The sequence below is a fragment of the Ammodytes marinus genome (assembly GCF_949987685.1).
Source record: "Ammodytes marinus genome assembly, chromosome: 17".
Lineage (NCBI taxonomy): Eukaryota > Metazoa > Chordata > Actinopteri > Uranoscopiformes > Ammodytidae > Ammodytes > Ammodytes marinus.
In genome coordinates, this window is record NC_137221.1 from 11,943,809 (window position 1) to 11,960,357 (window position 16,549).

At 39.3% G+C, this 16,549-nt stretch overlaps 1 protein-coding gene across 1 annotated transcript in view; it reads left to right on the top strand.

The window, feature by feature from the left end:
* Window positions 1-16,549, top strand: part of csmd3b (CUB and Sushi multiple domains 3b) — a gene marked incomplete at both ends in the record, with an annotated part of 320,381 nt that overhangs the window by 238,525 nt on the left and 65,307 nt on the right. The window contains 9 exons of the mRNA XM_080046015.1: window positions 132-314; window positions 706-1,032; window positions 2,355-2,549; window positions 3,979-4,117; window positions 5,506-5,693; window positions 6,123-6,311; window positions 12,105-12,221; window positions 12,598-12,813; window positions 15,286-15,474. Of these exons, the coding sequence (XP_079902141.1) occupies window positions 132-314; window positions 706-1,032; window positions 2,355-2,549; window positions 3,979-4,117; window positions 5,506-5,693; window positions 6,123-6,311; window positions 12,105-12,221; window positions 12,598-12,813; window positions 15,286-15,474 (1,743 nt within the window). The remainder of the gene's footprint in view (window positions 1-131; window positions 315-705; window positions 1,033-2,354; window positions 2,550-3,978; window positions 4,118-5,505; window positions 5,694-6,122; window positions 6,312-12,104; window positions 12,222-12,597; window positions 12,814-15,285; window positions 15,475-16,549) is intronic.

A 16,549-nucleotide genomic window follows, 5' to 3' on the forward strand; every position in this document is an offset into this window, starting at 1 on the left:
AAATAAATAGTGATGAACATGTTAAAGTCCAACGGTTGGGCTTATTGACAAGTTTCTAAGTGTTTTTTTGGACAACAATGGGCTAACACGCCCAGATGTTAATGTCTCCTTCTAAAACTGTGTCCTTACAGAAATAGACAAAGAGAGCTGCGGTGATCCTGGAACCCCTCTTTATGGAGTGAGAGAAGGGGACAGCTTCATAAACGGAGGAATTCTGAGGTTTGAGTGCCAGTTTGGCTTCGAGCTGATCGGAGAGAAAACTGTCTCCTGCCAAGACAACAACCAGTGGTCAGCGAACATCCCCATGTGCATATGTAAGTGTTGAAATCGGTCCGAGGTGATTTTCAGGGATTTGGCTGCAGTGAGAAGAAGAAAAAAAAACTAGAAAAAAACGCGAACATGTGCTCTGCTGTGATGTACGCAGCATTCAGTCTGACCTGTCACCATGGTGACAGTGCAGAGTTTATTATGGCCTGGAGCGGATGATGACCGATGATGCTGTGGTGATGAATATTTAACAGAACATTTATCTCTCCGCATCTCTTTTCTTCCCCTCCCATTTTTCTCCTAATTTGTCACACTCTCTGTGTCTATCTCTTTGTCTGTCTGTCTGTCTGTCTGTCTGTCTGTCTGTCTGTCTGTCTGTCTGTCTGTCTGCCTGTCTGTCTGTCTGTCTGCCTTCCTGTACTTCTCGTCCTCCCACAGTCCCCTGCATGTCCAACTTCACAGCTCCCTCAGGAACCGTCCTTTCCCCAGATTACCCAGAAGGCTACGGGAACAACATGAACTGCGTATGGCTCATCCAATCAGAAGCGGGCTCCAGAATCCACTTGGCATTTAATGACTTTGACCTGGAGGCGCCCTACGATTCCCTGACGCTGAAAGACGGCGAGACAAATGACGCCGCAGTCATTGGGAGGTTCTCTGGGGCCGAGAGTCCTTCCCACCTGACGTCCAATACAAACACACTGAGGCTGGAGTTCCAGGCTGATCACTCCATGTCGGGAAGAGGATTTAATATCACATACAGTAGTATGTTATTTCTCTTTTCCATTTTAATTTGACTCCCCTATTAATCACAGGGAATTTCTAATCTCATGTGCTTGGCTATAAAACAATTCGGCATTAATATTCTTAACATGATCCAAATCGGTTTGAAACTCTCTGAAAAAAGAGTTTGATAAATGGTTGTGGCGGGGGAAAAAAGATCATTTGAGGCCAATTCATTTTCTCTTGCAGCAGAATAATTCAGGGCAGTCCAAGGCTGAGGCACATTTTCAGTTTTCAAGCTATAAAGTAGCACTTCTTATGTGAATTTTATGCATGACATTCAGCCTAGACCTCGTGCGATTGTATTAGGTATGAGGTGGTTTATTTCTGAAACAGTATTTTCATCCATTTCAGAAAACATCAGTTGTAAACTTTTATAACAGAACAAAGGTCAGGTGACTCTTAGATGTATGATGACTAGCTTGCTAGACATCAGGATACAACAACGACAGTAATTAAGATGAATTTGGATTTGTTGGAAGGAGTATGTGTTAATAATAATAATAATAATAATAATAATAATAATAATAATAATAATAATAATAATAATAACAATAATAATAATAATAATAATAATAATAATAATAATAATAATAATAATAATAATAATAGTAATCTATTCTAGGCAAACAAGAATGGAAATTGATATCGATGTTCCCATCAGACTGTGGGTTTTATGGCATACACACATGTTCCGAATGTATTTATTTTTTTCTGTCCATAAGTTTCCTCACAGTCTATATGTGATTTCAGGCCACACTATTTTAACACCTGATTACACTTTCATGTTTGGTTACGTCAGCTGATCAAACATGGGAACTTTGTTCCAAACTTTATTTGGATTGTACAGCCTTCTAATCTGATGAGCCAAACCATACCCCGAAACAGATATGCGCACAGTAGTTTTATTAGAGGTAATATTGCATTGGATCCTACCCAAGCTCAGTGCAAATATACCGTAGCATGAGAAATGAGCATATGAGCAAAGATATAGAAAGGCAGCGCAGGAATATAGAAAAGACAGATTACATTTCCCTGGACAGGGCTGAACACTGCAGTAATAGATCTACGTGATTGGTTCTCCGAAATGTCATCAATATGATAAGCAAAATGTAGCCTGATATCCTGTTAAGTATAGTTATCATATTCCTTAATAGCATTTATCCAGTATGTGCCTGTGTCTGTCTACATCCTGTGTGTGTGTGTGTGTGTGTGCTCATGCGTGCGTGTGCGTGCGTGCGTGGTGAGACCCTAATATCTTCCTCATCATATCTGTGTCTCCTTGTAACTTGTTTCCACCCCAGCGTTTGGCCATAATGAGTGCCCGGACCCTGGCATTCCCATCAACGCTCGGCGCTTTGGAGACAGCTTCCAGCTCGGCAGCTCCATCTCTGTGGTCTGCGAGGACGGTTTCATCAAAACCCAGGGAGCCGAGACCATCTCCTGTCAGCTGGAAAAGGGAAAAGTCATGTGGAGCGGGCCCATTCCTAAATGTGAAGGTAAATATGGACTAGATTGACTGATTAAAACGATTAACTCGGGAGCAATGTGTCATCCAAGATATCCTCATTACTACGGCATAAAGACCCAAGAGTTGGACATTATTTGCTGTCAGTTCGTCAGAGGGGAAAAAAAGATATGAAGGTGCCCAGGCAAGGAACAATTAACAAGCTGCTGGCACAGAATCAGCTTCACTGTAGGTGTAATTTAGCATATAAACCTACTTTTGTGTGAGCTGTATGTGGGTAGAGATCTATGGAGATGATCTTTAACCCAAATATAAAGTTAATGACACATACATGAACACGTTAGATATAATTATCATAGTGTGCCTCACAGGAAACTGTGCCTACTTCTTTGAACATTCTGCATGTGAAGTCTGCTTATTATTAGTATTCCTCTTAGTCATTACACAACTCCTCTTTGACTGCAGTTATTTCATGTGTCATATCTGTCACAATATATATATATATATATATATATATATATATATATATATATATATATATATATATATATATATATATATATATATACGTTGGTTATGTTGGCATTACAGCAAAGTCTCATCATACACTTTGTGCAGAAATGCAGAAGAAATAGGAGTGTACATTTGACCTTTAAGTCTCAGATGTAAGTGTTTTAGCTGTAATTCCAACTGCCGATATATCATTTACTTTGGTTATTTCTATCGCAATTGTAAGCTCCAGGTAATTTAACGTCCCCAGATTCTTTGAAGCTAATGTGTGTCTGTAACTACAGACCAGAACAAATGACAAATGACTTTGGACTCTAAGTTAAACTTCAAACAAGATCAAATTTGAAAGGAGCCTGGGACGGAATAGCTCCTGGCTAGTGGCTAATGTGACCTTATGATAACAGCGACCATTCAGCTTTATGGTTATGAATAATAATTATGGATATTGATGGATTTATTCCTTTTATTAGCATTTATTTAATTTTTTTGCATTTAATGCCATCTTTACATTGTCTGGTGTTAATTTATATTGGTTTTACAGTATGTTGAAGTCTTTTCCTCACAGTTTTCAATCAACATTCTGTATTACATATAAATCAAATGCCTACATCGTGAAATGTGGAGGATTTTACGTGAAACAAATCTATATACCGATCTAAATAAACCAAATCAAATCTTTCTTGTCTTTAAACTGATCACATGGTTATACGATCTACAGTAGGACTTAAGCTAGACATCAAAAAAGTAACTGTACAATGATGGTCTGCTATTGTGTTGACTTGTGAAAACCAGAGCGTGTTTACTGCTGCAGCAAACCCACTTCCAGACTAGAGTATTGACTAAACAAAAAATGGATTCATGTTGCTATTAGTGGAGCCTGTTCTCAGAATAAACGTGGTTGGTATATTGATACAAATCATCTCTTTTTTGTCACCCCTCCCATCCATCAGCCCCCTGTGGAGGCCACTATTCAGCCCCGACTGGTGTTATTTTGTCTCCTGGGTGGCCTGGTTACTACAAAGATTCCCTAAGCTGTGAGTGGGTGATTGAATCGGAACCCGGACGCTCCATCAAAGTCACATTTGACAGGTGAGTGTGACATGATTCCTTTGATTCTGAATATTATAAGGACTGTCAGTTGAGCTCTGACGAGAGGAAACATCCCAATCACTATCAATTAATTTTGACAAGCAAAGATTTATAAGATTTTTTGGGAGATTCACCTAGAATATGTAGCCTGGTGCTACCAGACCATCGTACTTCATTTCATTTGTACAGAAGGTCTGGAACTGCTGTAATTGGCAAACATTCACTCACTTGGAGGCGGGTGTCTGTTGAAGTTTAAAATTATTGGATCTGCTCAGTGCCACTCTGGATTAGCCAACCAATCGCATAATGTTTGGTCGTGAGCCGGCTTCTGACGGTGCGTTCAGGTAACTCGGAAATTTCCGACTTCACTACATATTGTAGCCTATGGATCTACCGATACCTGGCAACGGTAACTTGCTAGAGCCTAACGTTTAGTTATTTGGATGAGAAAGGTTGTAGGCGTCCATACTTTCCCGAGCAGATGCACTGGAACACAGTCAGGTCGGAACTCGGAACTACCAAGTCGGAAATTTCCAAATTCCGAGTGTAAAGGAACGCAGCATTCAACTGAAACTGGAGCGCGACTTCGACGTCATCGTTCTCAGCCACTTCCTCTGTTCGCTGATTGGACACTCAGAAATTTGTTCGGGCAAAATCCCACAAATACGCCCCATGACCAGACTGACTACTGAAGGGAAAATGAAATTTGGGCAGAAGTAGGTGGGCGGGCAAAGCCAGGCTATAGAATATGATCATCACCTCTTGAAATGTAATAGGCCGCATCATTTCTATTGGTAGTTGTGTATTGATCAGAAAGGCTAAGTTATACTTTTGGTTAATCATGATGTTTGTCATGCGAACTGGACTGGACTATACTTCTGTAACAATTATGTGAAATATTTGTTTTATTCAACTTGTTTCAACTTTATTTCTTTTTAAAGTGTATTTAAAGGCGCTACGAGGAACTATTAAATAATTCTGAAACAGTATCATTTTTCCTCTGATGATCATACATTACATTACAACGAGACCATCATTGTAAAGAATGCTATTTTTATAGTTTTTCTTAATGCCTTTGTCTTGGGTATGCTCATCCAGGAACTACAGCTGGCGTACTAAAAACACTGCCCCAAAGGTGGGTGATAGACTTAACACAAACTGAAAGTTCCTTGGAGCACCTTTAACAACATTGGCTCAACAACCCTTTGAGGCATTGACAAGCTCTCACTTTAATCTTTGAATATGGAGGCTGCAAATAGGTCCAGCGTTATGAGAAGAACATTGTTATCTTAACAGTTTTAAATTGAAATATCAAGGCTTGTGTTTAAATGTTTGACATGAAAATGATTATCCGCTCTGTCATATTCTCAATATTGCATTTCTCACAGGTTTCACACAGAGCTGGGCTACGACTTTCTGGAGATCCATGATGGACCAAATCTGCTGTCTCCTCTGGTGGGCTCCTTCAATGGTACCCAGGTGCCCCAGTTCCTTTTCAGCAGCACCAACTTTCTCTATCTACTGTTTACTACAGACAACAGCAGATCAAACGCTGGCTTCAAGATATTATATGAAAGTAAGTCAGAAAAAAAGATACAGGATATTTATGCATATACACAGAAATTAAAGTATTGTTTGACAGCTCCAATTCATAGATACAAAAAGTGGACTTTGTATCCTATCCTCCATGCTATGCCTCTTGTAGCTCATAATACATAATGTACATATACGTAAGCACTTAGAGTACAAAACACAACAGCGAGAGGTGACCTATGTGTTCATGATTTCCGGACATAACATTATACCTGTAGTTTACCAGAGACAGTTTCACCAGCTGGCTCCACATGCATTCGTTATCTGTGAAAAACAAGAACCGTGGTTGCTCAGCATGATGCTTTAAGTGGAGATATAAACCATCTGTGAGTTTTTAAGATTATGCAGATCAGCAAAACTTCAGGTGAGCCTACATGCTGAGGTATTAAGACATGTCATATTTTTTTTCCAGGTGTTACAGTGGACAGCTACTCATGCCTGGACCCTGGGATCCCTGTCAATGGTATTCGGTATGGGCAGGATTTCTCCATCGGGTCCACAGTATCATTTGGTTGTGATTCTGGCTATAGACTCAGCCACGAGGAGCCGCTAGTATGCGAGAAGAACCACTGGTGGAGCCACCCCTTACCTACATGTGACGGTAAATTCCTTAAAAATCTAAAAAAGATATATATATATACTGTATATATATAGATAGATAGATAAGCTATTTACGGTTGTTTCTAGGTTTGCCTTGCCATACATTGTACCATATTGTGTTGTTGCATTGATTGAATATAATACATAAGAAAAAAATACGACTTCTATCTTTACTCAATCTTTGCTTGAACCAGGCTTAATAAACCAGAAATGGCAAGATTGATTCAGTAACCACATTTTTAAATTGGGCGCTGTACTATAGCTGACCCTGCGCTCTGACCCCCTCTGAAGTGTGGTGACTTGAGAGGAGATATGCGAACAGACACATTTCAATGTAGCAATTGACCAATAAAGTAACTTAACTTGACTCAAAAGACTTTTGAGTCAAGTTAAAAAGCCTTTTTAGGTCATGTATGCCGATATCCTTCAATAAGCTAACAGCCAAAACTATCACAACCTTCAGCTTCAAATAATCTCACGTCTGATGTGAAATATCTGACAGTCATCACCAACTCTGTTATCCTCATTATATTACAATATTTGACTCTTTTTTTTTACATACATTATTATACAATAACCTTTTATAACCAGGAATACAAGGTCAATGTGGCTGCATTCATGCTAATGGTAGACCATAAATATTTTCATTTTGTTCCAAAATTAAATTAAATCATGTCCTACTCCCAATAATACATTTAATAAGAATACTTTTTTGGGAAGATAAAAAAATAGTACATATTACATTGAAAGGACTTGATCCAAAACAAAATTGGACAGAAATAACCAGGTTTTCTATTTCAAAAAGACCTAAAGAGGCTGCAGTGTCTGAAATAGACAGTGGAGCCACCTTCTTGTACTGGGAGCTGAGTCACATTGAAGATGCTCTGCCACAAAGCCACACACACACATGCAAACACACACACGGTTGTAAGAAGGGGCAATTTGCAATGAAGCCTGCTGTGGCTGATAGAAGATGATTTGGGGAGAAGATTAGAAATCTATGGGCATGTGAAGTCTGAGTGTGTACTGAATGTCAGTGGCTGTAAAGGTGTGTGTGTGTGTGTGTGTGTGTGTGTGTGTGTATGTGTGTGTGCTTGTGTGTGTGCGTGTGGTGCTTTTATCCATGTGCCTCCTGTCACCTCCTCTCTTGTGTGAGCCATGAACACAGGAAGGTTTGAGGTAAGGTTGAGAAGAGCCTCTGTTGGCTGTCACCTCCTCTCTCTTCTCTCAAATCAAGTGTGTGCGTGTGTGTGTGGGCTGGGGGGTCTGTCTGTCTCTCTCTCTTGCTCTCTCCCCCTATCTCCCTCTTTCCATTACCAGTGTAGAAGGAGAAAAGGGAGTGCAGAGAGATGCTGCACTGCTGGAATAGCTTGTGTGGAGGCTTTGCTTGGTGTGGCGTGTTGGCTCATCCGCTTGTTAACCACATTTGAATTGCACAGTTCCTGGGACTGGCAGTGGCTTCCTCTGAGGAGGCAGTTTGAGCATATAAGCATCAAGCACGCCGCCTGGAATTTGCGGGCTGAATGCCGTTAGACTCTGTGTACACAGTATGTACCCATACAAATATAGGAACTATGTACCACTTTGGTTGGTAAGAAATAGCCAATGGTTGACAACTAGACAAATAATGCAAGTAAAGGCAAGACTCTATAGCCTGGAAAATATTGCAGAAATGAAATGTTGTTCATGCTATGCTTAAGAAGAGATGGAAATAAGTTTTTATCAAATCGAGCAAACAGAATATTTTAAGGATTTCTGTACTTTTTAACCAAAATATTTTACGACATTAAAAAGACTTTCTCCATGCCGAAGGGTTCCTTTAGCAGTTATTTTAATTTAAACAAATCAAAGTTTAATACATATTTCAGAGGAAGAGAAAATGGATAGACAGACTACCATAACTAACAGACAGACGGAAATAAGAGGGTGAAATTTAAATAGATTGACAAAAAAGCATTCAAAGAAATATTGATAATTAATGGTGGTGTGGGTGCACGCAGTTTGAATGTGTGCTTGCTTTCATGTGTGTACTTGTTTAGTTTAGAAATATTTCACTCTTTGAACCTTTTTTTCATGGATATACCGTGGTTGTTGAGAGCGAATATACTGATTCTCGGTTGTGGTTTGAGCACATTTTCACTGCCTGACTTGCCTGTTTTATGCGGTGGTAGCGAGGCGGTAACCATTGCGGAAGGTCAGTACAGATTGCATTCTGTGTAGCAGTTCTCTGAGTTGTTCGTCCTAAGCTCCTATCGAATTGGTCAATTGTCTTGCTCAAGGAAACTTCAGCAGAACTTTCAGGTTTGACCTTCTGCCACAGTTGCACTTTTTGTACAGCATTTTATATATATTTTTTGTCAGAGAAAATGACAGATCAGTCGAGCCAAAGTGTACAATGAACCGAGCGGAGTGAGCTGAAATGAAGCGGCTGCATGTATTAGTATGCATAGACTGGGGGACAGATTTTTCAAACCTTTTCTGAGGGACCTGGTCTGAACTCTGAGCATCTCTTTGATGCAGGTGCACAAAATAACTTTGAGTAAAAACTTGCAGGGTCATCCTCAGGTTGTACACTGGGGGATCTAAATGTTTTAAGTAGTCCCCAAGAAACACATTTGCACCGCTTCACTGCTTTAAATACAATCATATGAAAAAGTTTGGGAACCCCTCTCAGCCGGCATTGTAATTGACTCTGCTTTCACAAAAAAAATATAAAAGTGGTATGTCTTTAATTTACCAGGAACAGCTAAGTACTAGGATGTTGTCCAAACAAAGATTTTTTGAAAAGCAGTATTTGGTTGTATGAAATAAAATAAAATGTGAAAAATTGGCTGTGCAAAAATATGGATACCCTTGTGGTTTTGTTGATTTTAATGCCTGTAACAGCATGTAAAACTGATGATTTTAAACACAAAGTTGGTTGGATTATGTTGTTAAGCCTTGAACCTCATAGAATTGTCTGTTTAATCATGAGAAAATGTATTTTAGGTGCCTAAATGCTAGTTGCACTTCTCTTTGACTCTCTGCTGAAGTGAGACAGAATGGGATCATCAAAACAGCTCCCAAAATATCTTAAAAACAAAGATTATTCATTGTCATGGTTTAGGGGAAGGCTACAAGAAGCTTTCCCAAAGGTTTCAATTGTCAATTTCTACTGTAAGGAACGTTGTCAGGGAATGGAAGGACACAGGCACAGTTGCAGTTAAACCCAGGTCTAGCAGACCAAGAAAAGTACAAGAGCGGCATATGCGGTGGATTGTGAGAATGGTTGCACACAACCCAAAGATCACCTCCAAAGACCTGTAAGAACATTTGGCTGCAGATTGTGTATCTGTACATGGTTCTACAATTCAGTGCAATTTGCACCAAAACATCTGTATGGCCGGGTGATGAGAAGGAAGCCCTTTCTGCGCCCACGCCACAGATACAGTTGCATGGAGTATGCAAAAGCTCATTTAGACAAGCCAGATTCATATTGGAAGAAAATGCTTTGGACTGATGAGACAAAAATTAAGTTATTTGGTCTTTATAAAAAGCAGATGTTTTGGTGCAAATTGCGCTGAATTGTTGAACGATGTACAGATGCACCATCTGCAGCCAGATGTTCTTGCAGGCCTTTGGAGGTGATCTGTGGGTTGTGTGCAACCATTCTCACAATCCTCCACCTATGCCGCTCCTGTTTTTTTCTTGGTCTGCCATGCCTGGGTTTAACTGCCACTATGCCTGTGTCCTTCCATTTCCTGACAACGTTCCCTACAGTCGAAATTGACAATTGAAACCTTTGGGAAAGCTTCTTGTAGCATTCCCCTAAACCATGACAATGAACAATCTTTGTTTTTCAGATCTTTTGGGAGCTGTTTTGATGATCCCATTCTGTCTCACTTCAGCAGAGAGTCAAAGAGAAGTGCAACTTGCATTTAGGCACCTAAAATACATTTTCTCATGATTAAACAGACAATTATATGAGGTTCAAGGCTTAACAACATAATCCAACCAACTTTGTGTTTAAAGTCATTAGTTTTACATGCTGTTACAGGCATTACAATCAACAAAACCACAAGGGTACCCATATTTTTGCACAGCCAGTTTTTCAAATTTTATTTTATTTCATACAACCAAATACTGCTTTTCAAAAAATCTTTGTTTGGAAAACATCCCAGTACTTAGCTGTTCCTGGTAAATTAAAGACATACCACTTTTATATTTTTTTTGTGAAAGCAGAGTCAATTATAATGCCGGCTGAGAGGGGTTTCCAAACTTTTTCATATGACTGTATCACTGCGTTGTATTACTTGAAATCAAACTGTAATCACAGGGGAAAAAAAGATTATATAAGCATTGTTTTTCTTGGGCTTTTTTATTCCATGTATCAGTTCTCAATTTGGAGCTCAGAGACTGGACCTCCCCAAGTAACAACATTTTGCAAATAGGTTTTCTATATTCTCCCACACTTCTCAGTAAAAGAAAGCACACTCCAGATGGTCTCTCGTTATGTAACAGGCTTTGCATTTAAGCCTGCGACTCCAATTAAATAACTTTTGTTTTTTTGTAGTTGTTCCCACATTCCTTGACTCACAACATATCAGCTGCATATACACTTTGACTTATAGTTGGATGTTTCAGGTAGAATCTCCTATATATGATGTAATTGCTATTCATACTGAAAAACAACAATTCCAAACACTCAACACTGTTTTTATAAAGTGGGGGAAAAAAAATGTTCATGTTTGATTATGGACAGTAACACAGTTATAAGGACAAATTGGCTGTGATGAATCTTAACAATATGGACTAAATTAGTAGCTCAGATCTCTGAAACTTGAGTTAATTATGGCTAAGCAGTGACGCTTTAGTGTACCCTTTGTTCTGCCAAAGAGAGGCACTATCATTGAGTACATTAAACTATTTATGTACCTTCTGTTAGCAAAGACAGAGTGTACCTACATGTGGAAGTGCCTGAGAAAGCGGCTACCAAAAGTGCTATCCTAATTATGCAAGAGCTGTTTCTGTCTGGTGAGCATGTGACACTTTCAACATGCAGGGGAACTGTGGTCTGCAATAGACAAATACACTTCTTCTATATTCAGCACACTCCAGCAATGTCAAAGCAACTAAAAAGTAACTTTGCCTAATTAAAATACTGATAATTAAGCTGAGATGTTTCTTTGGAAAAATAAACAGTTAAATTACCTTTTTTTTTATTCACTATCAACTTCTTTAAGGAATCACGTGTTGTTTAGTTTCAGGGACAATTAACTAAAACAAACATCAAGTAATCTGTTATTGATCATGCCAGTGTGTCACAATATTTATGGGATTGTTTAATGTCTATGAAACAGTGGGAGGAATTAATGAGAAGCACACAGAATTTTCAGCTGTCAGTGTATGCATAGCTTTCTTTCCACAATTTCTTGGAGGTTTTCTCTCTCCCTCTCTCTCTGTATCTATCTATGTCTAGCCCTCCTCTCTTGTAGCATTTGTGTGTGTTTCTGTGTGTGTGTGTGTGTGTGTGTGTGTGTGTGTGTGTGTGTGTGTGTGTGTGTGTGTGTGTGTGTGTGTGTGTGTGTGTGTGTGTGTGTGTGTGTGTGTGTGTGTGTGTGTGTGTGTGTGTGTGTGTGTGTGTGTGTATGCACTCTTGAAGTGCTATTAAAGGTCCATGGGGAAACATTATCTGTTTTAGTAATCAACAATCTGATTCTAACCCTTCTTTCTCTCCCTTTGCCGTCCCCCTGTCTCTACACATCTCTCTCTCTCTCTCTCTCTCGCCCCAATCTGTCTCTCTCAATCCCTTCAGCACTGTGTGGCGGGGATGTTAGAGGTCCCTGGGGAACCATCCTTAGTCCTGGCTATCCAGACAGCTACCCTTCATCTCTCAACTGTACCTGGACTGTTGAAGTCAGCCACGGGAAAGGCAAGAGACACGCATAGATTCACACCTCCTAATAGAGAGAGACAGAGTGACAGACAGTAGCGAGTAGTGCGCACAGTAGGGCAGCTACTGCTATACTACAACCACATACTTTCATTGCATTGGATTCAATGTGTTTTTTTTATTGTTTTAGCCTATTTAGAGGGGCATGTTTATATGTATTTTCTATATCTTTGGTTAATGTATGTATTGTGTAAACTGATGTAATGTTATCAATTGAGAATGTCTTTTCTGTAAGGACGTGTACAAATATTCACACTTATAACTGGGTGCATTGATGGTCTTAGCATAAAACAAACTTCTAAAGCCTGTTTCCCTGTGATCTGTCTGTCCTCTTGCCTGCGTCTTTCTCTAACAGGAGTCCAGTTTCAGTTCAACTCCTTCCACCTGGAGGACCAACATGACTACCTCTTGGTTACGGAGAACGGGAGTTTCCTGCAACCACTGGCTCGCCTGACCGGCAACGAGTTGCCTAGCAACATCAACGCTGGTCTCTATGGCAACTTCAAAGCCCAGCTACGATTCATCTCTGACTTTTCCATTTCATATGAGGGCTTCAACATAACTTTCTCTGGTAACTTACTTGACTATACTGTCCTATTGTGCTATTATACTCCGACAAGGTCTAGTTTCTATTTAATCTGAATTCATTAAATTCAAGAAGTAGATTTTCTGAACAATTCAGACTAATACTGAAGGTTGTACGTTTGAATGAATACCATCTAGTGTCATTTGTGCATAGAAAATGTTACATCAGTTCATCATTACCTCAAAATCAGCCAAGAAAACTCATGAATATCGAAGACACCACTTTAAGATAAAAGCTGCTATTTAAAAAGAGCAGAGAAACATTTCTAATAGAAAAAAGCAATTACGGCTCTTTAAAAAATGCGTTGTGGGAAGTATCAGTCCAGGTTTTACTTCAGGTAAGTTACTTAAGAATGTCGTTAAGCTCATTTATATAGCACCATATCTCAGGGTGCTTCTAAAATAATAAAAGTAGATAAAAACTAAGAAGGTGTAAAATAAAGACGCCTTACAAGCTCACAGAGGTGGGCTAAGCAAAGGGATGGTTGTAAAAGGTGATTTTGGAGCTACTTTTTAAAGGTGTGCACAACCACTAAAGCACATTCTTCATAAGTTTAAAACATGAACTGAAATTAATACAGCCAACCAACAAGACCTGATCAGAGAATCTCATTGACCTTTTCAGCGATATGAGGCTCAAGTAGCTCAATGATGGAGGTGGACGCCTGACTTTGCATAACTTTAAAGTGATCAAAGGGATCTCAAAACGGATTATTGAACAGATGATAAAAGAGACTTCTTTCTTTTCTTCACCTCAGGGTCATTGCTGACTGGGGCACAATGTTAACAGGATTTATTTATTTATTTTCACATTTTGATGATTAAATGGGAAAAAATGTATATACAGTAGTTGGATCTTTATGTGGTAACTTCTCATTTTTACGCAAAATTGGACCCGTCTTATCATTTTATTTGGACTACAAACTACTGGTTACAGTACAACCATATAGGCCGGTGCAGCTATGATTCCCTTCCTTCAAAAATATATGGAGTACCTATTCAAAGCTCAAATGATTCCCAAATATAGAGAAATACATACAAACAATATAATTAGATTCAAAACTGAGCCTTGTGGTACACCCACGTCAGAGGGGTCTGCAGTGCTCACCCATATATAAGTCAGCTCATCCATCAGTCAGCACACAGTGATCAACAATGTCGAGAGCTGCGCTGAGATGCAGCAAATCCAAGCTCCAGTATCACCATGCATCAAGATATCACTGGAGATTTCAACAAAAGCTGTTTTTCCGCGGAGCGCAACTGACAGCAGCTATGACTGAAAATTGCTAGGACTACTTTGCAAATTCAAGCTTCCTTGGAAACAGTATTTTCTAAAACCATAGTTTTTAAATAGTATTTTTTAGACAAGTATACAGTTTGTGGTGTCACTTCCACTCTTCAGGGAGTCGTGGGTACATTTTGTTGACTACACATGAATGTGTTGTGTGCCCTCTTGTTCCAAATGTGTATTGTTAAAACTATCCCCGAATAGCTCTGCCCCTCCAGCAAAACATGGTGGCTTGGTGTTGAGTGATAATTTCACACTCGCACTGTCCCTGTCACCAGTGGCTTCGAAGACTACACATAACGACTTTTGAATAGCTCATCAAAAAACAGGTTAAGAGAGTAGAGAGTTTACACAGTAATTTACAATTTAACAACAGAAGAATATAGCAAATAGATGGAAGTTATGTCCTCATAGCTTTCCTTCTGAGAATGCTATTTCAACGCTTTCCCATGCGCTTCAATCAGACTCTACACTGAGTGACGTTTTACCACGTCCCAGATGGCATAATCTGATACTCAGAATGTAACACATGGGATGTGTCACCGGAGATGTGACTCGCCAATCTCAACATGCTCAACAGGCTGTGTCATCCTGTAGCCCTTTCACATAGACACACATCACATCATCAGTCTTAGCCCTCTGAAAACAAGTCTTCTGCAGCTACACCATGCTAGCGAGGAAATCAGCAAGGGCATTTAAAGACACTGTTGAGTCAATGGAAACCCACAACGTCTATACTTAATTAATTGTCACAAGTGTGCCTACGTTCTCATGCAAGTATCGTATTTTAGTGCACTGCTTTTTTTTCATCAAAATGGCGTAGTTCATGTTGGAGCTCACATCTAATGATTATGTTGTTACTTTTAGAAGATATAGATATAGTGTGTGGATTTTCCTTGACTTTGAGATGGAAGGATATTGATTTGTTCATTTAACACGATTAGTAAAGGGCACTCAAATTTACACTCTAATCTCATAATCTCTCAAAAACTCTTATGCCACTTAACATTTAAGCGACTGTTGCAAAAAATAATAATAACAAAGTACAGATTTTAGAATGTATATAGATGATATATTCCATCACTATTTCAAAGTCATGACCCATTCTAGTGTATTTTTGTCATTACCCTTGCATGTATTAGGTATTGAGTCTCAATTCACTTTCTGCAGAATATACTTTGGAGCCATGCGAGGACCCCGGGATGCCTCGGTTCGGCGGGAGAAACGGCTACAGTTTCGGCATCGGAGACACGTTGTCTTTTTCCTGCAATATGGGATACCGCCTAGAGGGGGCGCCGGAGCTGGTCTGTCTGGGAGGAGGGCGGAGAATGTGGAGCGCTCCTCTACCAAGATGTGTCGGTACGTGGTTTACCGTTTCTGAGGATTCTGTCTGCACTTTTAATCCAACCTCCTGTTCCCTTTTCATTGGCAAAGTAACACATTTGTGGAGGTTTGTAGTTATTTAGTTGCCAAGAAATGTTTCTTTAAACATGAAGACATGATATTTAGATTTTCGAAATTCTGGTTTTTAACCGTCAAGAACTGTACATTGGATATAGTTCACCTGGAGCATTCACTGTGCATAAAGTGCACCATGATGATGTATAATCTTACAAAATATCTTAACTAGAAATGACTGAAAATTATTTGGAAATAGTGATCAGCTTATCTGCTATTGTTATCATTACAGTAAAAATATTGTGCATGGCTAAATATTCTCAATTATCTCTTGTTTCATAAAAAAGGACGAATAAGATTTGAATCATGTAACAGATTATTGAACAGAGTGCGGGCCTCCAGTGATCAGAAACTTTGTTCAGCTGCTTTCACTGCTGGTGTCCAAACACAACAAAACATTTGCAAAGAAACAAAAGAAAAGTTCTGAACGCTTATGCTTTTGTAAACCTTTGGCGGCTCCTGTTCAAAAGCAATCAGGCACTCAAGGCCACCTTTGTATGTGTTCACAAGACAGTGACGTAGATGGCACAATACAAATGTAAAGATTAATGCATAGGGTATATCTCACCCTACTTTCACCTTGAAAGAAGTAGCTGTTTTATCTCTAGCCATCCTTCATCATTCGTAGATTTTTTTTCAAAAAATTTACCAAGAATTGTACTCAGTGCGGTATGAAAACGGATTGTATAATAAGCAGAGGTTTCGCTGACAGTAGTCTGTGTACATGTCACATTTATACAAGCCAAACTTCAGTTACGAGATGAACTATAAACGTCAGGTGAGTCACCAGTGGGCGCAGAGTTTTGCACCTTTCACCATCCTGTATCTCCCTTTTTATGATTATTAGTTTCACAATCAAGGATTTTACCAGAAATATAACTCAACAGTTTTTAGGATTTATCACTGAGAGGCAATTCTAGTGCATACAAATGAGAGAATGAAGAGCTACTCTATTAACCACACACACAGGGAACTA